This window comes from Balaenoptera acutorostrata, chromosome 8 (genome assembly GCF_949987535.1).
Source record: "Balaenoptera acutorostrata chromosome 8, mBalAcu1.1, whole genome shotgun sequence".
Lineage (NCBI taxonomy): Eukaryota > Metazoa > Chordata > Mammalia > Artiodactyla > Balaenopteridae > Balaenoptera > Balaenoptera acutorostrata.
The window spans coordinates 14,246,892-14,270,755 of record NC_080071.1 but is presented as its reverse complement, the minus strand read 5'-3'; the positions used below and the strand labels follow the sequence as shown (position 1 = coordinate 14,270,755).

The 23,864-nt window shown below is 36.5% G+C and overlaps 2 protein-coding genes across 3 annotated transcripts in view; one reads left to right on the top strand and one right to left on the bottom strand.

Annotated features, from left to right (window-relative positions):
• Nucleotides 1–23,864, top strand: part of NMI (N-myc and STAT interactor) — a 125,794-nt gene that overhangs the window by 18,070 nt on the left and 83,860 nt on the right. The gene's annotated exons all lie outside the window — the stretch shown is intronic.
• TNFAIP6 (TNF alpha induced protein 6) lies at nucleotides 37–23,337 on the bottom strand. Of its 2 annotated transcripts, none has more exons than XM_057550769.1 (6): nucleotides 23,157–23,337; nucleotides 18,305–18,442; nucleotides 16,658–16,819; nucleotides 12,207–12,435; nucleotides 11,367–11,407; nucleotides 37–111 (listed from the first exon to the last, which is right to left on the bottom strand). In XM_057550769.1, exons 1-6 carry the CDS (start codon nucleotides 23,248–23,250, stop codon nucleotides 92–94), a joined length of 684 nt encoding a protein of 227 aa, XP_057406752.1. In that variant the 5' UTR covers nucleotides 23,251–23,337; the 3' UTR covers nucleotides 37–91. The 2 variants fall into 2 exon arrangements, with proteins under 2 accessions (XP_057406752.1, XP_007183115.1); XM_007183053.2 differs by lacking the exon at nucleotides 37–111 and adding an exon at nucleotides 7,009–7,717.

The window sequence follows — 23,864 nt, the reverse complement described above, 5'->3', positions numbered from 1 at the left end:
ATTCTTAACAAAACATCTCCTGGAACGACCAGCCTAGGTGAGGGGATGTGTTAATTTCTTCTTTCTAGCAGCCATTCACAGGTGGGCAGGGTCAGATTTTCTCCCTGGAAGCTGAACAGAGGCACTTTAGTTTAACATTGAGGCAGGGTTCCCTGAGGCAGGCCATTACGTATGATTATAATAACAAAAGCAACGAAAAGCAAAGGTTAAAGTAGAAGAAACAGACCAAACATGGAGTCCAATTTAGCTCTTCCCTGTTATATAAGTTTAATTTTTCAAAATTAAAAATGTAAACAAGAGCAGTAACATCAGCAAAAAGGTGGAATAGGAAATTCCAGGCCTTTGCTCCCCATGGAGACATTGACTTAACAACAATATAGGTGCCAAATTGCCTTTATGAGAATTCCAGAAACCAGGTAAGAGGTTGCAACATGCCAAGTGAATGCAAAGCCAAGAAGAGACATAAGGAAGCAGGTAGGAAAGTTCTTCTTATTTGCCTGTCCTAGCTCCTCCCCCTCCCCCCTCACACTCCCACCCCCAGTAAAGCACCAGGCACTCCCAACTCTCAGATTCTCCCTTGGGAGGGAAACAGAAAAGTGGAATGTGCATCCAAAGTTCTGGCTTTTCAGAGGGCTGCCCAAGGGACTGGGTTCTGTCTTGCCCGAGTCAGTGTGCTGATGGGAAAAGAATGGATGTGTACTTTGAATACCAGGTTGGGGGCAGCTGAAAACAATGGCCAGCACAACAGCTTGTTACACTAGAAAGACTGCAGTACTGCAGACAGACACTAGGGAGAGAAGGAGATTATGGGCTTCTGAGAAGCAGCAGAGGCAAACCTCTTTAACTGGGAAATCACTTGCACAAGTCCAGAGAAGACGCATACCCAGAAGAGGTTTGAGAGGTTCCCAAATCTCTAGCTAAGCTGATTCATTTTTCGGATGCCCAGATCTCAACAGATGAGCACAAGGCATACAAAGAAACAGGGAAACACGGCCAAATCAAAGGAAAAACGAGAATAGCCAAAACAATTTTGAAAAATAAGCAGAAATTTGTAAAACTTTCTGATTTCAAAACTTATTATAAAGCTTCATGGGACTTCCCTGGTGGTCCAGTGGCTAAGACTCCGCACTCCCAATGCAGGGGGCTCAGGTTCAATCCCTGGTCAGGGAACTACATCCCACATACCACAACTAAGAGTTCGCACACTGCAACTAAAGATCCCACATGCCACAACAAAGAGCCTGCATGCCACAAGTAAGACCCAGTGCAGCCAAATAAATAAATAAATAAACAAACAAATAAATAAATAAATATTAAAAAAAAAAATAAAGCTTCAGTAACCAAGTGAATGTGGTATTGGTATAAAGATAGACCTATAGATCAATGGAACAGAGTCCAAAAATAGACCTACCCATGTATAGTCAATTGAATTTCCACAAAGATGCCTATACAATTCAGTGGGAGAAAGGATACTCTTTTGAAGAGTGATGCTAGAACAATTGGATATCCATATGCAAAAGAAAGAAAGAAAAAAGGAAGGAAGGAAGGAAGGAAGAAAGACCATTACCTTATACCATTTAGAAAATTAGCTCATATTAACTGACCTAAAGGTCAAAATAAAACCTATGAAATTTCTGGAAGAAAATATAGGAGAAAATCTTAGTAACTTTGAAGTAAGCAAATATTTCCTAAATAGGACTTAAAAAACATAAACTATGAAGGGAAAATGATACATTAGACTTCATTAAAATATAAAACTTTGCTCTTCCAAAAACACTGTTAAGAGAATGAAAGAACAGACTGATAGAAATATTTGCAAAACATACACCAAAGGACTTATATCCAGAACAAAGAACTCTTAAAACTCAATAATAAAAAAGACAAACAAATAAAATTTTTAAATGGGCAAAAGAATTGGACACTTCACTAAAAGAAAGTATATGGATGGCAAATAAACACATGAAAAGGTGCTCAACATTGTTAGCCATTAGGGAAATGCAAATTAATACCACTCGATATTTGCTAGAATAGCTAAAATTTAAAAAAAAGAAAGAAAGAAAGAAAAAAACCCCACCACACCAAGTTTGTTTGTTTTAATATTTATTTATTTGGCTGCATCAGGTCTTAGTTGCGGCATGTGGGATCTTTAGTTGCGGCATGTGGGATCTAGTTCCCTGACCAGGGATCAAACCCAGGCCCCCTGTATTGGGAGTGTGGAGTCTTAGCCACTGGACCACCAGGGAAGTCCCACCACACCAAGTTTTTTTTTTTTAATTTATTTATTTATTTATTTATTTTTAATTTATAGCTGTGTTGGGTCTTCGTTTCTGTGCGAGGGCTTTCTCCAGTTGTGGCAAGCGGGGGCTACTCTTCATCGCAGTGCGCAGGCCTCTCACTATCGCGGCCTCTCTTGTTGTGGAGCACAGGCTCCAGACGCGCAGGCTCAGCAATTGTGGCTCACGGGCCCAGTTGCTCCGCGGCATACCAAGTTTTGATGATGATACGACCAGCTAGAATTTTATTCATTGCTGGTGGGAATGCAAAATGGGTAGACATTTTAGAAAACAGTAAGTAGATTCTTAAAAAGTTAAATGTAAATTTACCATACAACCCTGGAATTTCAGTCCTAAGTATTTACCTAAGAGAAATGAAAATATCTGTCAACATGAAAACTTGTATATGAATGTTCATAACAGCTTCATTCATAGTAGCCAAAAACTGGAAAAAGCACATGTCCATCAACTGGTGAATACCAACAAATTGTGGTATGCAGTGGAATAGTACTCAGCAATAAAAAAGAATGATACAAACAACAACATGAAATAATCTCAAAAACGTTGTGCTAAATGAAAGAAGCCAGGCACAAAAGACTACATACTCTATGATTCCATTTCATTGAAATTCTAGGAAAGACAACTGTAGTGACAAAAAGAAAAAACTCAGTTATTGTCAGGGGCCAAGGGATGGCAGGAGAGGATTGACTACAAAGAGGCACAAGGTCACAATTTTAAAAGACAGACATATTCTACATCATGTTTATGGTGGTGGTTATATGAGTATATATATTTATCAAGGATTATTGAATTATACACATAAATTTGATGAATTGTATGTTATGTATAATATAAATAAAATTAAGATAGAGAGGAGTGTGTATAATATGCTACAAAAAAGTGGAGTGGGGAAGGGAAAAAATATGCATTTACATACACTGTCTTTTGAAGGATATTGAAGACACTGGAAATAGCTCTTGAGGACCAGAAATGGGTAGATGGAGAAACAGGATAGGAGGAAGAATATTCATAATACATCATCTGTAAATTCTTAAGTTTTGTTAATATGAGCAGATAAACTAGCCCAAAATTAAATTAAATTGAGAGCAAAGAAAGAAAAAAAAATCTTAGTTGACTAGATGAAGAGCTGTATTAAGTAGATGATCAACTGTGCTGAAGATACTGCTGTTTAGGCAGAGCATACATGTTGCTTTTCCCCATAGCAGTAACACTTTAGCTGGAACACTGATGTTTATCTAGCACTGCATTGTCCTCTATAGCACTTTTAACCTTGATTACCTGTAACTTTTAAATTGAAAAAAAAAAAAAAACCAACTCATTACAATTCTAATCATTTTTACCTTCTAACCTTGCTCTTTCTGGTTTTGCAAGAAACAACTCATATACTGGAGCAATTTTTCCTACTTCTGCCTACAATATGTGAATAAACTGTTGATGAGGCATACTTATCAGGTATATAAACATACCTGTAAGTGATTCCTATTCACTGTAGCAGGCATAGAACTTCAAAAAGCAATATGAAAATTAGTTTTCGTACTGTATTGTACATGTAATTTTATTTTAAGTGAACGTCTTGATTCAGTTAAATCTAATACCATGTAACTTTTCTTTTGACATCATGAGAACTGCTGTGAGGTTACTAATACTTAGGCAAGTAATAGTCCTATTTATAATTGTTTGACAGTCAAATAAGTGCTCAAAAACTGTTTTATATTTTATGAATATTGCTAAGGATGTGGCTTTCCCAGTGGAGGCCCAAGATCCTGTGTTTCTAGGGAGTTTACTTTTATATATTGAGGTTTTGTGGGATGTGATTTCTTCTTGTGGTTTTCTTTGCTGGGCATTTGTTCAGAAGGAAATTAAATAGCTGTGGATATATATTTTAGAAATTTAAAAACAGCACAAGACATGAAAACAACTTGCCTTCAAAACAAAAATAAATTTTTTTTGAGGGGAATGAGTTGTAAAACATATTCTGAAAAAACTTCCTTTCCAAAAAATTTTCTTCAAAAAAATCTGAACTCAAATGTTATATTAAATAAAATATTGAATATGTACGTATGTACATGTATAAACATTAGTCAATTTGTTTTATTTTCAGAGAATGATATTGATATCAAGATCACATTCAATTGAAAGTAAGTAAACTTAAAAAAAAGGAACCTCCCAAACCCACACATAAACATGACAAAGAAAAAAAATAGAGATAAAAACCTACAGATACATCTAAGCAGGTATTAAACTGAAAACATTCAAATAAAGTGGAATTGCTAGAACATAAAGAATACTAGAGTAGACATGCAAAAGATGCTAAATTGAATAAAGAAAGTCAAGTTTTTAAAAATGTTCTACAAGGTCACTTTTTTTTACTAAAATTATTATTAAAAATTATCTATATATATATTATAATTCTTCCTTTCCAAGTATTTCTATAGATCTTAGAATATGATCATAATGTACCCTAAATCTCAGTAGGAAGGCTTGTAAATAATTCAGTCAGATCTCTAGAAGTCATTATAACCCATCTCTGATCCTTTGTATAATATTCTCATATAATACTCTCACTACACCATTGAGATATAGGGGAATCTGGGTCAGTGGTAATAGATAACATTTAATATCATTCTAAATATTTCATACATCTGAATATTATTTTCAGGAAAATCTTAGAGGATTTATATTCATTATCATCAATAATAATACCTTATATCCTAGAGTGCATTGTAATTTTCAAATTAACACACATTCTTCAATTTACTATTTAAATTCCATTATCAAAATTTCCAAAGGAAAAAAAAAGTTAATTCTGATAAAGAGCAAAAAGCCTGTGGAGGGAATATAGTCAATAATATTGTAATAACTTTGTATGGTGACAGGTGGTAACTAGACTTAAAATGGTAATCATTTTGTAATGTATAAAAATATCAAATCACAAAAATATCAAATCACAATATTGTACACGTGAAACTAATATAATATTGTAAGTCAATTACACTTCAATTTTTAAAAACTGGGGGGGAAAATGACCAAAAAGACTATGGGTGGGAGGAAAAGAGTAAAAAAAAAAAGTGAAAAAAAAAATTCATGATCAAGGAAGTAAAAAAAGTTCAGATGTAGGCAGGAAAACATATGAACAGAGAAATGTTATACTAGCCTTAGATAATATTCACCTAAATTAATTTCTCTGAGTTTAGAAAATAGCTATCTTCTGTTTACAGCTTCTTCTTGTTTATGCTTTGTCATCTAGAATTAGACTTTTATTCCTAAGTCTAACCCTGCATGAAACTGATTAAAAGGTGTATTACCTTTATATCACTGCTCCCCCCAGATTGTAACATACATAGTAGCTTAAAACAACATGAATTTATTATCTTACAGTTCTGTAGTTCAGAAGTCCAATGGGACTCTTTTTTTTAAAATAAATTTTATTTATTTATTTATTTTTGGCTGTGTTGGGTCTTCGTTTCTGTGCGAGGGCTTTCTCCAGTTGCGGCAAGTGGGGGCCACTCTTCATCGCGGTGCGCGGGCCTCTCACTATTGCAGCCTCTCCCGTTGCGGAGCACAGGCTCCAGACGCGCAGGCTCAGTAGTTTTGGCTCACGGGCCTAGTTGCTCCGCGGCATGTGGGATCCTCCCGGACCAGGGCTCGAACCCGTGTTCCCTGCCCCGGCAGGCAGATTCTCAACCACTGCGCCACCAGGGAAGCCCCCAATGGGACTCTTTGAGCTAAAATCAATGTGTCAGCAGGGATGCATTCCGTCTGGAAGTTCTAGGGGAGAATCTCTTTGCCTTTTCCAGCTTCCAAAAGCCACCCACAATCCTTGGCTCATGGCACCTTTCCTCCATCTTCAAAGCCATCAATGTTGCATCTTTCTGACTTTGCTTCTCTTGTCACATCTTTTTTCTGACTCTCTTTTTCTTAAGCCTCCCTCATCCACTTTTAAGGACCCCTGTGATCACATTGGGCCCACCTGGACAATCCAGGATAATATCCCATTTTAAGGTCCTTAACTTAATCACTTGTGCAAAGTCCCTTTTGTCGCATAAGGTAACATATTCACAGGTTTTGGGGATTAGGATGCAGACATCCTGGGAGGGAACACTCTTCTGCCTGCCACAAAAGGTTATATTTAATATCTCATTCTCTGACCACTACCTACTAACTCCAGTGCGTCCCCTTTCATACTCTGATTTGACAATTCTTTGAGCGCACCACTTTTTTACTGTCCCTCGTTTCCTTACTGTCCTCTCTTCACCCCTTATCAAACTAAATTCCTTGGGTTATCATTGCAATCCCTTCTTACCCATATCCTCTACTCCCTTGCCCCTGTCTTATCATACTCACTTGGCAAAACTGACCCTGCTGACTCCTGCTCTCTCACTAATCTGTCTTTGTCCCGTGTAGCTGAACATGGCCAGAGGAAAAGAGACTCGCTGACCAATTTCCTGTTAAAGTCCATACCACAAAGTTCAAATGGACCCTTAATGCTGCTGGTTAATGACCTGCTATTTTCCTAGTCCATTCACTTTCTCGCTTCCCTAGAGGATGCCTTTGTCTGCTGAGTGAGTAGTGCAGCCCACCACCCACCCCATTAGTGTCATAAAGTCCAGCTTATCTCCCTCAAAAACATTTTTTTATTTTAATTAATCTCTGACTCAGTAATTCTACCTCTAGGACCCTATCCCAAATAATTAGAGAGCTGTACAAATGCATATATGTCCAAGGATGTTTATTGAAACAATATTTATGAAAACTACCTATAATTCCCACAATGGAGACAGGTTTACATAAAGTATGGAACAATCATAGCATGGACAGTTTACAGAATACCGTAAATGAAATCATGTTCAAAATCATGTTTTTGCAGAATACTCAATGATAGGGGAAAACGTGTACACCATAAAGTTCAATGGTAAAAAATCCAAGATATCAAATTGTACATAGAGCAGCACTCCAAAATTTGAAATACAAATACATATAGATGCATATATACATATACCACAAATCAAAAAATGACTAAAAGAAAAATATATGAATGTTAATAATGCTTGTTATTTTTATGCAATGGTATTATGGGAGATTTTATTCTCTCATTTAAAGTTTTCTTTATTTTCCAATTTTTCCCAAATTATCAGGTATTGCTTTCACATTTAGAAAAATAATAAATAAATGTTAATAATAATAATAATATAAAAGTGAGATCAAAGGGGCTCCAAAAGATAGAAACATAAATATGGAATGTCTTTCTTTGCTTTATAAATGGCTAAATCTTCCAGCTAAAAAGTTTTTATTTCCAGGAGAAGTAGTACTTGTATTCTTTCCTTGACTGGATTTGGATAGAGGATCCACTGCAACATATTTGATTTGGAAACCTCCTGCTGTCACTGAAGCATCACTTAGAAACTTCAGGGTCATGACATTTCCTGGGGAGGAGGAGGATGCAAAAGAACCAAGATGTTACTCTCCTTCAATTTGGCTGACAATTCAAAGACTCATTCTCATAGGAGAATATAAAAATTCATGAACAAGACTCCCAGAATTCAGAACTAGATTCTCAAGCTGTAGAGTCTGTAGTTTCACTGCCAACTGGAACCAGGACTGTCATATTTTTTCCTGTGGCTCTCCAATCTGTCCTAGAGGAAATTTTGTCTATTCTGTTTTCAAAGGGATTCTTTGTAGAAGGAACATCCATAGAATTACAGGAGAATGGCAGGCAGTTCAAACCATTAAGATATGGATGGATTATTTACTAAATGATGGCAACAAGCCTTGCATTTGTTAAAAAAAAAAAAAAAAAAAGCCCACAAAGCTAGCTAGATCCCTTTACACAAAGCACCTAACTACATTTTACCTGCATTAAAGACCAAAATGTACCAAAAACAAAAAGGGAAAACGTTATTGTATAAAATAAATATAGGAATATTTTTCTTTTTCAGGAGGGAATGACCTTCTTAATCCAGATCACAAATCCAGAATTCATTACAAAAACCCCATATATATATAAGATGAAAGGCACAGCTTTAAGTGCCTTTCATCTTATTTTCCAAAGCAACACTATGAGGTGGATACTATTAAAATAGTCATTTTTATAGATGAAATTGAGGCACAGAAAACCTGAGTAGCTTGCCCAAGGCCACAGGGTTATAAGTGGCAGAACCAGGTTTGAGTTCAGAGTTCATGCTGTGGTCCACCGTACTTTTCTCAAACTTGAAAGAGTTGTTTAAATTTAAAAAAAATTTTTTTTTTCTTTAAATTAATTAATTAATTTATTTATTTTTAGCTGTGTTGAGTCTTCGTTTCTGTGCGAGGGCTTTCTCTAGTTGTGGCAAGCGGGGGCCACTCTTCATCGCGGTGCGCAGGCCTCTCACTATCGCGGCCTCTCTTGTTGCGGAGCACAGGCTCCAGACGCGCAGGCTCAGTAGCTGTGGCTCACGGGCCTAGTTGCTCCGTGGCATGTGGGATCCTCCCAGACCAGGGCTCGAACCTGTGTCCCCTGCATTGGCAGGCAGATTCTCAACCACTGCGTGACCAGGGGAAGCCCCCCCAAAATTTTTTTTTTCAAATTACTCAACTGGTTAAAATACAAATTGGCACTGTAGGGCTAGTGCTAATTTGGTGACATCTATCCACATCTAAGTGCACATCACCTATGACCCCAACATTTCACTTCTAGAAATTTACTTTTTAAAAATAAAATAGCACTACAAAATAGAGGTTTAAAAATGTCTAGTGAAATGTTCAATAGCAAAAGAAAAAAAAATCTGAAACAACCACCTTCAGGATGTTAAATATTGGTATATGACAAATTATGGTACCTATTAAGTAGTCATTAAAAAGAATTAGAATGATCTAAATATTATACTCTGACTTGAAAATAGCTCCATGGTCTCCATGTATTGATATATAATGTTTGTATTATACAGGAAGACATCTGGAAGGATGGTCACCACATAGTTATCCAATGCCTTTCTTGGGTGGGGAGAGATGAGAAGGGTGGGCACATTCTTTCTTTATATACCTTTTTTTAAAGTGGTACAGTAATGGGTAATTTTTAGTTTATTTTCTGTTTTTGTTTTTTAATATAAATATCCAGGGGTGAGTAAGTATATATTTAAGAAGAAAACTAAATCAAAATGTTAACAGCATTATGCTTGACTGATAGGATAATACTTTAAACATATTTTATATCTTCTTTTTCTATTACTTTGTATCAATGTATTCTTCCTGCTGTTTTGCTAAATCTTTGGCTTTTTATTTAACTATGCTCTTTTCTGTTGATTTGTTTCTCTTTGAGTAATAAATTGTGTGGGTTTTTCTTTTTTTAGTTCCTTGCAGTTGTGCAAGAAAAACACTGATTTGGTGTTACATTTGGAGTAAGTTTTGTCTGTTTTAAACAAAACAAGAAAAATATTAAGTTTCAGGCTTCTTTTTGACTCTCTCTGTTTCATTTTGTTTGTTTTTTTTTAAATAAGATTCTCACCCCCCAACTACCTCCTACATCTCATAAAATGTCTTCTTTTAGTTTTCTGTTAACATAAAATATGTTCTCAAGTAAAGAATAAGAGATAAATAAAAAGTTTAATAGAATACTCTTCCTAGGGAGACTATAACAGAGTAATGAATTAATAAATTTTAAGCATTAATCATTCCAAGACTGAACAAGAATTTCCATCTCTTGTAATGATTCATAAATGAGAATTGCGTGCACTGCAAAGCTAGGGTGTGGGACTAATTTTAGCTAGTAGTATCTCAGCTTAAGGACTGCTTAGAAATTGCAACTCAATGTAGGTTTGTTGTTTTTAGTTGGAGAAGTATTGTGATAATTTTTTTATGATGTGGAGGAAAAATAGAGCAAGTCAGAATGCCAGGGACTTCCCTGGTGGTGCAGTGGTTAAGAATCCGCCTGCCAATGCAGGGGACACAGGTTCGGGCCCTGGTCCGGGAAGATCCCACATGTCACGGAGCAGCTAAGCCCATGCGCCACAACTACTGAGCTTGTGCTCTAGAGCCCGCAAGCCACAACTACTGAGCCCACGTGCCACAACTACTGAAGCCATCGTGCCTAGAGCCTGTGCTCCACAACAAAGAGAAGCCACCACAATAAGAAGCCCGCGCACCACAACAAAGAGTAGCCCAGCTCGCGGCAACTAGAGAAAGCCCACGTGCAGCAACGAAGACCCAATGCAGCCAAAAATAAATTAATTAATTAATTAATTTAAAAAAATAAAAACAAAAAAGAATGCCAATTACTGGTGCTGGTGATGAAAATAAAAAGGAAAATGAAGACATCTAAGAAAGTAAAAGTTCTTAGAAAGCAGCAGTTTGAGGCAATAGCAATGGTATTGCTTATTGAGATAAATGTATGCTGCTACAGGGACCTTTCTTGGGGTACATTTCAAGGAACAAAGTCACACAAAATAATTAGCAAGAGGAAAAAGATTTGGAAAACATTGCCTACTATAGCTAGCCTTTTTAGATTTACTATGCATAATTAGCATAGTAAAAGTTCTCTGACATCTTCTAATAAAGAAAGCTGTTTCACATTGTTTAATCCAATATTTCCCAAATTTACTTGACCTTAGAGCCCTTTTCTCATGTAATATCTATTAAAAACATCTAACAGAACTGTGTTCTTCACAAGACTCTCTGGGGATTGCTGTACTAATGTGAAAATGCAATAAATATGATGTAAAAATTTTTTCAGTGATAGAAAGTATTTTAACAACTTTACAAATTACTTCAATCCTTTATCAATGAAAAGTTTGGACATTTTATTACCACATTTTATGGGAATTAATAAGCTACAGCAGTATTTATGGATTTGCAGATTCAAGACTATCTCAGACTGCATTTCCTGCAAATAACCAGAGAGTACACATTTTTAGTGCAAGGAGTTGATAAAAGTCTTTAAGTATAAATAAGCACTTCTTTGCCTTTTACAAGCTAGCAAGCTATATCTGTCTTAAGCTCTCTCAACTTTAAAAACTATATAGTAATAACTACTGGGTCCTTCATTTTCACTGATACTGAGAAAGCAAATCATAGTTTTGTTCTTCAATTTAGAGCCATTACCTGTACTAATGATGTCTTCTGGAAGCTCATCTCCACAGTATCTGAAAGAGAATTTTTTAAAAAGAGAGGTCACATGAATGATTATTATATAGCTATTGCAAGTGGCTCTTACTGATAATTGACGTACTTTATTTCCCCTAAGTAATGGCTCATTTTTCTATTATTTTACAACATTTTATTGTTATATTTATTTATTTTTACTTGAATTTGTAAGAGAGAAGAGGGGTTAAAACATTGTTTGAAATATGAAGTATCTCAGCTTAAGCACTGCTTAGAAATTGCAACTCAACGTAGGTTTGTTGTTTTTAGTCGGAGAAGTATTGTGATAATTTTTTTATGATGTGGAGGAAAAATAGAGCAAGTCAGAATGCCAGGGACTTCCATGGTGATGCAGTGGTTAAGAATCCGCCTGCCAATGCAGGGGACACGGGTTCGAGCCCTGGTCCGGGAAGATCCCACATGTCACGGAGCACCTAAGCCCATGCGCCACAACTACTGAGCCTGCGCTCTAGAGCCCGCGAGCCACAACTACTGAAGCCCACACGCCTAGAGCCTGTGGTCCACAACAAAGAGAAGCCACACCAATAAGAAGCCCGCACACCACAACGAAGAGTAGCCCAGCTCGCCGCAACCAGAGAAAGCCCACGTGCAGCAACGAAGACCCAACTCAGCCAAAAATAAATAAATGAATAAATTAATTTTAAAAAAAAGATACTCTGTTGCAGAAGAATAGATAAACTGGAAAATCAATGTTGTAGGGACAGTTGGAGAGAAATAAAAGAAACATCATGCAAAATATCGGATGTTCATTAGCTTCCTGTATGGAGAAACAATACATACCTGCCCACAAAGCCATGGACATCATCGTAACTGTCATATATTTCAACATAGTCAGCCAAGCAAGCTGGGTCATCTTCAAGGTCAAAGTCCAAAAAACTCAGGTGAATACGCTGACCATACTTGAGTCTAATGTGCCAGTAGCAGATTTGGTTATCATCATACTCATTTGGGAAGCCTGGAGATTTAAAAATTTGCTTTGGATCTGTGAAGACACCACCACACTCCTTTGCTGAAATGAGAAAAAAAAAAATGATAAGAAAGCATTTTAAAAAAATGATTCCTACTTAAAAAATGATATTCATTTCTTAGTGTCCATCTATTTAGTACTTTTCATGAAATAAAAATAAAATGATTTAATATATAGCATCCATAGTATATCGTGTGTAACTGTAGCTAAAGAATAAATGTTTTTTCATTAATAGTTGCTAAATTCTCTAAAATGAACATAGACCACTTGTGAATTTTTTTTTGTTCTAACTTTTAAAAAATTAATTTATTTTTGGCTGTGTTGGGTCTTCGTTGCTGCACGTGGGCTTTCTCTAGTTGCAGTGAGTGGGGGGCTATTCTTTGTTGCGGTGCATGGGCTTCTCCTTGGGGTGGCTTCTCGTTGCGGAGCACAGGCTCTAGGCGTGTGGGCTTCAGTAGTTGTGGCACGCGGGCTCTAGAGCACAGGCTCAGTAGTTGTGGCACATGGGCTTAATTGCTTCGTGGCATGTGGGATCTTCGAGGACCAGGGCTCGAACCTGTGTCCCCTGCATTGGCAAGGAGATTCTTAACCACTGCGCCACCAGGGAAGTCCCCACTTGTGAGTTTTTTTAAAAGTAAAACAGCAAGAAGGAATAATAATTGTGCTCCTGTTGACATTTTTGCTCTGTTTATGTTTTAAGCATAGAATGCATGTCTTATGTGTACACTTAAATGTGTTTTGACAAATATATATGCCCATATTACCAACAGCCCAATCAAGATGACAGGGATTTTGTTCTGTGGTGTCACCACTGTGTCTTCAGGGACTCAGACACTTAGAATAATGAGTCCAATAAATTCTGTCTGGAAAATCATTATAGAATATGAAGATCACTTAGGGAATTTGAAGGTCACTCTAATCCAGTTAAAAGGAATAATTTATAATCATTCTATACTCCTTTTACTGGTTTAAATTAGCACCTTAATCCTCATACTATTTGAGGATTTGGTGAAGATATCCATGTTGGTTTTTTCAAGTCATTTACCATTTCACAGATTTCTGTCCTGTCCCATAACCTGTTATAAGAACAAACAATCTCTGCCAGAACAGTGATTTTACAGTATGCCTAGAGAGAAAGCTGTGGAAGGGCCCCAGTTAAATTCCATATCACCTAAATGTCTAGTGTCTTGAAAAAAAGATACAGACTGGAAACTCAAAAATAATCTGAGTGGTGGTGATGGTAGTGGTGACTCTGGATAGCATTCAAAGGTATTTTTTATTATATCAGTTAGAGGGTTTTTTTTTTTTTTTGGCTACGCCACACAGCTCGCAGTATCTTAGTTCCCTGACCAGGGATCCAACCTGTGCCCTTGGCAGTGAAAGCGCCGAGTCCTAACCACTGGACCGCCAGAGAATTCCCCAATTAGAAGTTTTTTACAAGAATATTCTCCTTTAAAATAACTATTACAATAAAAAATTGTGTTAGAATCCTTAACACCATAGAAGTAAAGGAAGCTTATCACCCCAGGGCAGAATAGGCTCTTAGAAAGGCAAGGAAGTGACAAAAGAGGGTCAGGGATCTAGTCTGAGCTCTGCGTCCAGTCTATACCTCTGTTTCTTCATTGGTAAAATAAATATAGTCATGCCTCTCCTGTTACCTCCCTCACAGGACTATTCTGAGGATAAAACATAAAGGATAGCTTAAGAGTATTATGCAAAGTGTAAGCTATTCTTATTGTATTATTAAATAATATATAATACATAGTTTATATGTGCACATAAGCATGTACAGTGCCCGCTTTGGGAGTGATTTTCTCTGTCCCATAGCATCCTATCTTTGATGTATATATCATTAGATTAGGGAAAAAATTCAAATATTGAACTAATTTGTTTTTATATTTAGCTATATCTATTCAGCTCTATATTTCATGTTACATATAATTATTGCCTCATCTCTTGCTTATTTAGAAAATGACAGATTTATAAAGCAGGCTGGGTCCCTGAGGACTGACAGCTAGTTGGTTAAGAAGTATTCATACAGGAGGCAGTCGGCATCATGCCACACATTCAGAGCTCGAATGAGCAAGCTGACTTTTGAATACTTCTGAATGACCCTATTCTTCCTTGCTTCAATCAACTCTAACTTGGTGATATTGATTAATTAATAATCATTGCTTTATTTTTCTGATATCATGATTTTTTTCATTCCAATTATTTTTCAAGGAACTGTTCTCCCATTGCTAGTTCAGGTGGCCCCCAGTCCCCTTCAGGTTGACCACATCCTAAATAATCAGTATATCACTGAATCCAAAAGTAAGCTGAGACTTGAGTAAGCACAGGTCTCCCAGGATTCTGTACACATATTCCCAGAGTAAAAAGCATTCAGCCTCTATGAGAAACAAAAGCAGCTTATAAAAATTTGTAAGTTAAGGTGGCATTCTTATAAAAGGGCAATGAAATACTGTAAGAATCTTTCCATTTGTACTTCTACATCTTCCTTAGACTTTGACCTTTGGAAATGATTGAGTAGATGCTCAGAGATCCTGAAGTTTATCAAGCAAAAGAATCAGATAATATATTTGGAAATAGAAGTTACTCTTAAGAGTAAAAAGAGAGTTGCTTGTATAAATATATACAAAAAGGAAAAAGGAAGAGAGGAAGAGAGAAAGAGAGGAAAAGAAGATATATGAATTATTAACAATGACTAAATATAGGACTAAATATAGTATACTATAGGCTTAAAGTATGTCAAAGTGATTTGAAAGTTATAGTCTATATGAATGCACGTTATTCATATTTTTTGAATTTTATTTATTTTTTTATACAGCAGGTTCTTATTAGTTATCTATTTTATGCATATTAGTGTATATATGTCAATCCCAATCTCCCAATTCATCCCACCCCCCCATTTATTCATATTTTGTCTCAAGTGGGAATAGGTGACAGCTCTAGGAAAAATTCTTTTCTACTTGGAGTATACATTATTGTGAGGTATAGGTTAGTTGCAAATGTGAGAAACTGTTCTCCAATGGTTAATATTATTATTTAATAATATTATTAAATAATAAATTCTATAATAATATGCTAGAACTTCACTGTAATCTCCTACTTTGTCATGGACATTCTCTAAGGTAGATCCAAATGGAACACCACCTGAGGATGTTTATGATCATATATGTGGGAAATACTTTGTAACATGTTGTAACACTTTGTAATATTATCCTGGGGGAAATATATCCCAAAACAACAGTCTACTTTTTTCTCCAACAGCATGGATCAAGAATTACTGTTTATAGTAATTATAATGTGTTAATTTTCTCTTTAAAGTTTTCCTAGGGCTTCCCTGGTGGCGCAGTGGTTGAGAATCCGCCTGCCAATGCAGGGGACACGGGTTCGAGCCCTGGTCTGGGAAGATCCCACATGCCACGGAGCAGCTGGGCCCGTGAGCCACAACTACTGAGCCTGCGCGTCTGGAGCCTGTGCCCCGCGACGGGAGGGGCCGCGATAGTGAAAGGCCCGCGCACCGCGATGAAGAGTGACCCCCGCTTGTCACAACTAGAGAAAGCCCTCGCACAGAAAGGAAGACCCAACACAGCCAAAAATAAATAAATAAACAAAGTAAACAATGCGTTAAAAAAAAAAAGTTTTCCTAGCTGCAATCAATCGTGGAAAAAGAATATGAATAAACAGGTACTTACAATAATAACTGGCATATCCAGTATATATTTGTTAAAACAAACCACAGAGTGAGGGTTGCTTAGTTTGGAAGTTTAAGAATTTGTGCCCAAAAAGAAATTAGGGAAAAACTTTGTTTATTCTTTATGTCTCCTTTTCTCATTCTATTAAAGGGATAATTTTGAACAGTTAACATTTGGTAGTACTACTTCATAGTTTTAGCTAATTAACTGTGACAAGTTTATAATAATTTTTTTTTTTCCTTTGTGATCAGGAAGTTCTCTGGCACAGAAAAGAATTGTCTTGATCTCACCTGCCTACTAATTACTGGCTGTCTGAAAGTTACTTAAGCTCTTGAACTTTAGTTTCCTGAATTCTAAAACGGGTATAACAATAGAGTGACAGTGTGGCTGAAGAGACGTAAGTCAGTGTGTGGCACAGCATAATCATTCTATGAATGGTAGTTGTTATTAAAAATTATCGTTACTAAATTGCTGTCTCTCTGGAAGAAGAAGTCTCTTCTTTTTACTAACCTCTTAGTAACCTGTACCTGTTTTTATATAGTATAAAATTATTGTTTTTGACAAACCATGTGGGTTGTAGCAATAAGCATCCCATCTTTCACTTCTGTTCAGACGGACTCCGTAATCAATAATACCGGTTTTTCCAAATCCACAGTTGGGCCCTGGCTTCACAATGGGGTATCCAACTCTGCCCTTGGCCATCCACCCAGCAGCACAGATATGAAATCCTGCAAGAGAATGGAAGGGTAATGGCTTAACTGGTTATTCCCTCAGCTGAGTGAAGGTCATCTCAATTAAGATGGCCCCTTGCAACAGGGACAGTGTCTTAACTGCCCAAATCCAGTTCATATAAAAGGGGAAGAACTGTTTTCTTAAAAAATAAAGTTTGAATATATATAAAAGTTCTTGTAACATCTGATTTTTACTAGAAAATGACATCTTACTTGGAGAAAAAAAAAAGAAGCAGATGGACTAGGAAATAATAATACCATGGATATGAAAACAATCCAATTTCAGAGCTGGCTTCTTTTCACAAATGACCGAGCTAATGCCATGAGTTAATTTCTGGAATTACCATCAATACTGAAAAAATTTTTTTCAGATGATAATTTCTCCTTCAGGATCAATTAAGATATCACTAATATTTTAAAAATTTGAATAGGGATAGGGATAAAAGTACTCATACATTTCAAACAAAGCCTCAGCCTTGTTTTCCTTACTCAACTTTGGAGGCTGTTTTAATATTTGCCAATGCCATCCAAGAACGATTTGACTACAAGTCCCCCATGGCTAGTAATGTCTCTGGCCTTTGTATACAAGTCCCCCATGGCTAGTAATGTCTCTGGCCTTTGTATACATCATTCCATTTACTGCGTCACACAGAGCCCTAAGGGTATAGACTGAGCAGTCATCTGGGGAGACTTTGGGGCATTTTCGAGAACACCTTTATTTTTGTCTTGGGTAATGTATAATAATAGTATGAGCTTTGCCAGGTATGTTCCTATCAGCAAAGGGATATCTTCAGTGGAGAAGAAAATTCTGAATTGGGGTGGCCTTTTGGATTCTCCTGAAAGTCCAGGAGAGACAGTAGCAGCCCGGTTTTTTTAATATAAAGAAGCAAACAGCATTTGTTAATTACTGGGTTTTCACCAGGTGTCCTGACATCATCTTCCCAGTTTCTTTCATCTGCCTCCTTACAACTTGCTTATCCTGCTTTTCCTCATGGCTTTTGATCCTAAAGTACAAATGCATTCTCCCACTTAATGTAAAAAAAAGAAAAGGAAAAAATTGAAAATAATTGAAAAAAAAATCCACTAAATTCACTATTTCTTCTACCAAGTAAATTTCTTTGTAAGACACACATAGTAGCACCATTTAACAGCTGAGGAAAATGACACACAGACGTCAAGAAGAGATAGAATGATATTAAAAATGAATAGCAATGGCATTAAAATTAATGAGGAGTTTAAATGATATCGAGATAATGATGTCTTCATTTTCTTTTGATGTTTATTTATCAGCTCCCAATGGGATGTGACCCCAACTAAGTTACTAGTAGTAGGAATTGTCTACCAGCCCTAGGCAGAGAAGATAGGAGAAGCCGGAGGAACTATTAGCAGGGGTGGAGAGAAAAGTCTTAATAAGGGGTTGCAGGAAAGGTGGAAAATTTTTTTTCCAAGGGTGAAAAAGAAGATTATTGTCAAAGCCGTTACCAATTTTTCTGGCTGCCTCTAACTGCTTGTAGGTAGCAAGATGGCCACCTTCATATTCACACACCGCCTTCGCTTCTGCGTAGGTGAGCTTGTACTTGCCAGACCGTGCTTCTCTGTGGTACACGCCTGCTGCTTGTTCTGTGAATTCACAAAATGTCGTCAATGCACTATTATCCATTCTTGTGGAACAAGGGAAATTTTGTGGCCTCAGTTGGAAGATTACATCAGCTATTGTTCCTGCCAAAGGGTTCCCTGGGTCAGCTGCATTGAGTGGCTAAGTTTTCATTGTTAGAAAGCTTTGGAAAAAAAATATGAATGAGGGGAATTTGGGGGGACATAGATAGAAACTTGAGGCTAAATTATTTTTTGAACTGAAAACCTGAAAGAAAGTTTTAACACAACATTGTATTTCTGCATTATCCAAAGGTGATAGAGTTTTGACTTTTTTTTTGGCTTTGTTTTAAAAACTTAGAAAGGTAAGCAGTAGGAAAAGAAAAGGAGTTGAAGGCAAAAGAAACCAATGAAAATTGGCTCACAATGAAGGAGAAAAGTAAGCCAAAATAGCCATTTGAGGGAAATGACTAATGCAATATAATTGAGAATTTAGTAAACAAATCAAAAACTGAGGAAAAGTTTAAAGGAATCCAAAGCAAGCAAATATTACATTGAAGAAAAGAAAAATAGATTTAAATACAGCAGAGAAAAAGTGGGACACACCTAACTACCAGTTCCTAAGTTCTTTAGCTGGTTTGTCTTTTTCGGTTCACATTTGTTCCCAACGTATTTTAGATAGTGTTAAGTCATACATGAGCTGTCTCCCACTAGATCACTGTTTAAAATGATTGTTTTGAGTTTGGAGTGCATTTTGCCATAGAAACAATGTGAAAAGATTCCCAAGACAATAATCATAACATAGCTCTAATAGTTCTATGTTGACTGTCAGATTATTGTTAAGTCTTTGTCCCCTGACCTGTGCAATCAGCCACCATCAAGACCATTTCCAACGAGAACGTATGTTTCTTGGCATGCAGCAAGATATGAATCCAGCAGTATTAGAAATACTGTTCTTTACTCTCTTCCCCAAGCTGAAGTTGGCAATGCCACAGTTCAATAGGAGATGCTGCTTGGCATTTTTCTGGACTCCATGGGATACTGCTCTTATACCTTATATGGAAAAAGCCTGTCATTAATACACAGTACCTTAGTGCATCTGATACTTATAGGTCAGAGAACACAAGGAACATCAGTCATTTTCCCCTTTGAGAGTCACCTACTTCCCAAGTGTCCTTCATAGGGTAAAGCCTCATTAACTAAGCTTTTACTCGTTTCCAATTTGGTTGTTTTAAGAATATACCATGAGGTACTTTGATAGGTGCTGGGGATCAGGCCCTATTCTCAAGCAACTCAAGCACTAGTGGGCAATGCAAGTACATCTATTTTGAAGTACAGGGGTACTAAGGCTTCTAGTAGAGAAGGAGACATGTAGTGCTTACTAATGTATTATGATGGAGATTATTGTTACTTTTTTTTTTAAATTTCATTTATTTATTTATTTATTTATTTATTTATTTATGGCTGTGTTGGGTCTTCGTTTCTGTGTGAGGGCTTTCTCTAGTTGCGGCAAGTGGGGGCCACTCTTCATCGTGGTGCGCGGGTCTCTCAGTATCGCGGCCTCTCTTGTTGCGGAGCACGGGCTCCAGACGCACAGGCTCAGCAATTGTGGCTCACGGGCCTAGTCGCTCCGCAGCATGTGGGATCTTCCCAGACCAGGGCTCGAACCCGTGTCCCCTGCATTGGCAGGCAGATTCTCAACCACTGCGCCACCAGGGAAGCCCTATTGTTACTTTTTAAAAGTGTTAAAACTGTATCTGTTCTCTAAAAGATCTTTATTTGAAAAAAGATTTTGTAGGAATTATTTTGTCTGCCAAGGTTTCTCAAACTAAGATTTCCGTGATATTTTACTCCAGAAATAAAACTATGATGTACTAAAAACACGACAGCAAGCTCCAAATGGAGTCCCTTATGCTAAGCCCCACATCACCAAACCAAGACTTAAGTATGGTTTCGGCTCACCCAGAAATGGAATCTTAAACCAGTCAGTCAGAAATCTCCTGATCACCACCAGTTAGGTCATCTGCCTGATAGACCCCTGCCATCCCCTGAAGGAAAGTAACCTTGCCATAACCAACATGCTTTTTCCCCTAGTAAAACTTCCTTCTGCCTGCTCCCTTCTGCCTATGAAAGTCTTGCATTTTGTACCACTCCTCGGAGCTCCTTTCTATCTGTTAGATTGGATGCTGCCAAATTCAAATGGATTTTTGCTCAGATAAACTCAAAAATTTAAGTATGCTTCAGTTTTTCTTTTGACAGATGTTTGCAGGAAAAAAATAAATTAACAGAAAAATTTTTAAAAATAATTTTAAGTTTTCTTCCTGGTAGTTTTTCTTAAGCTTTTGGTACCTCTTAAACTTGTCTAGTAATAAGGTAGTAACTTAAATAGCAGAAATATCTATGCTATAATTTTTAGTTTATTAAATAATATTAATATTCCACACTGTTCCTGAAAGAGACCCAAACTTCCCATTATTTTGCCTTATGAACAAGTTGAGTACACTTGGCATGTGTACTTGACAGGTTTAAGCACACATTTATTTTAAAGTATTTCCCAATTCAGAATTTTAAACTACTAAGATGGTCCTTTGTACAATGAGTCCTAATCTAAAAAATTTCACCTTTCAGAAGAAGTAATCATTTATTAATTTTTCTAGCTGTCATTCACTGAAATTGAAAATCTATTTAACCGGTAACTTCCTTTTCCTTTTAGTAAGTGGTGACACAGTAGTATGTTGGCTCTGATTTCTGTTTCTGGTTCTACAGTGGACCAGTTGTGTGACCTTGTATAAATCACTGCCTGAGCTTCAGTTTCTTCATCTATCAAATGAGAATAATGACAGCTATTTTTTGGAATATATAAACCATAAAACCCATAAGCATAGCTTCTGTATCCTAGTAGGAGCTCATGATAATGTTACTTTTCCCTTCTCCTTTTTTGGATTCAATACAATGGCTAGAAAGAATTGCTTATCTGTACATTTTTTGATCTTCATAATCCATTTAAACTAGTTGAAGTCTCTTGTCCTTAAGTGTCTTTTAAAAAATTACTATCTAAGGAATTAGAGGATACAAGAGTTAAAAATAAACCTTAGGGGTCCCCTACTTCAGACTTCTCATTTTACCAGTATGGGACTGAGACCAAGAGTTTAAAGTGCCTTGTTCTTGATAGTTGCTAGCAGATTCCTGCCTTCTAATTCAACTTTCTTCCCTCCCTAAATAGCTTTCTACTACTACATTGGCCTAACCAACTGTAAACAATTTATGCTAGGCTGACTGGTCAATAATTTGTCTCACATTGAAGCATGAAGCACTGTGTAATCACTCCGGGCCTCAAATGTGCAGTATGCTATTAACAAACATTTGTGTTTGCTCCTCTCTATCTCTAGGACAGAACTCCTATTGTCTAGGTTTATATTTTGGTGATATACAACATCACTTAAAAAAAAAAAACAGCAACTCCAAATTACTTGATCATTAGCAAATTTGACAGCATTTCAGTTTATCCATGTGGGTTTAACTCTTACTAGCTTTATGATCATCTTTGTCATTTCTGACAAATAGGTGTGTATTTCCCAAGTTTGATGGTGTGCAATGAAAATAAAGAGACTTGCTCATTCCTCTAGTAAATTCCAGACCCCATCTTGGCCAAATGGATTGCACTGTTCAGCATGAAAGCTGTTCACTGGCTCAAACTGAAAAAAGAGGCTGCAAGGCTGTGCATTGCAATCGAGCTTTCTAATGAAATCCGCATGGCTGCAGTTATTACCAGAGAGAAACATGTTGAAAGGGAGAATATTCTATAACTATGTGCTGCTTAGCAAGCATAACATCAAAATCTAGGTTAATTTTGCTTTCTCTTTATTTCTCTATTGTATACAAGGATCTGTCAGTTTTCTTCTTGAGCAATTCAAATTTTTTTCACTATCAAACACAACAGTGAACATAAAGCAGTATTAATTTGTATCATGAGAATTAAAGCATTGTTAAGAGTACTATATGGGGTATTTTGGGTTTTCTCTATTTAGCCTTTTTTGGTCTGTTGTTCATATTCACAGTTAGGTCTATGTCATTCCTTACATTTAACAAAACAAAACAACAAAAGAAACTTTCCTTGTCTAACAAAAGAGGTAGAAAAGTATTTAAATGGATAGCTCAAACAAAAGAAATCAAGTGGTAAGAATGCATCCAGAAATACAAGCTTTTTTCATTTTTTTCTATATTACAAGCTGGCTTTGTCAAACTAGTCAAAAGATGTTTGGAAAAAGCATGATATACACTACAGGTCAGAGTACATGGAGCAATGATTATAAAATTATTGTGTATTCCAATTTACCTGTTGTAATTCTCTTATGGTTACCTGTTATGAAATCTGACTAGAAATGCATTGAAATGAAAACAAAATAATATATTGGTGGTTTTATTTTGTTAAGGAAACATTCTGCACTATACCACCCCACCTTCTTTGAAAAATTTAAAGCATATATTCATATGGAATATAAATATTAACCTCTATTTTCTACTGAACAGTTCACTTTATACAAAGCTATTTTAAAATTTTAGAAGGCAGAAACACTTTTTAAAAAATGATATATGCATTCCAGTAGCTATCTTTCCCAAGCATTTTCTTTGAAAACATCAGCCTTGAACAGAAGAGAAAAATTTACAGCTTTGATTCACTTCTCCATGAATTCAGAGAAGCGACTTTCCCAACAAGAAGCTCATGAGTGAAGTTTCTTACCAAGCCATATGGAGTTATGAAAAATTCCATTCTTGAATCCCCATCCGTGAGCCTCTTCCCACAGCAAGACAAATAAGTAAATTAAGATGACCATATCTCAGTTGTAGAGAAGGAATAGCCTGTTAGGGGCTGCTCAGGATAAATTCCCAGAGCAGAGGCTGAAATGTGTCTGAAACATCTGGTTTCCACATCTTTTAAATGGTTTTTCTTTTTTTTTTTTTTGTTTCAGCTGTGAGGTCAGCAAGTACTCTCCAATAGCATTTTCCTCTGTAGAGTTACACAATTAACTCACTGTCTGAGGCAAATTCTCTGACTCATTTGCATTGGCAACCAAAACTAAGGATATAGAATGATCATCTACATTTTAAAATTCACTTACTTTGAAAGGAGATCATTTATTCTATCTGTCATGGACACTTTTCTCTTAGGAAGTTTGTTTAACTTGGTGCAGATTCAGCAGTGGTTTCAAAACAACAAAACAAAGACACCAGTAGGAATTTTAAGAGAAACCCTGAATACCTTATTTGCAGTAAGTCAATTATGCGGTATGGGGTTTGGGGTTAAACACTAATCTTGAACTTGACCCTGGTAATGTTACTTTAGTTTTCCTTAAACATTGCCAAGCTTGTATAGAAAGTTTGAAACAAAAAGTGTACACAGCTGGCAAACTCTGAACTGTCTCCAGTGATGTAGCATTTCTTTACCCTC

Coding starts and splice junctions, on each gene's coding strand:
- TNFAIP6 (XM_007183053.2), bottom strand. CDS start 23,250: ATGGTCATCTTAATTTACTTATTTGTCTTGCTGTGGGAAGAGGCTCAC. Junction 11,408..12,206: donor GTCCATGGCTTTGTGGGCAG/GTATGTATTGTT, acceptor ATTCTCTTTCAG/ATACTGTGGAGATGAGCTTC. Junction 7,718..11,366: donor AGAAGACATCATTAGTACAG/GTAATGGCTCTA, acceptor CCTCCTCCCCAG/GAAATGTCATGACCCTGAAG.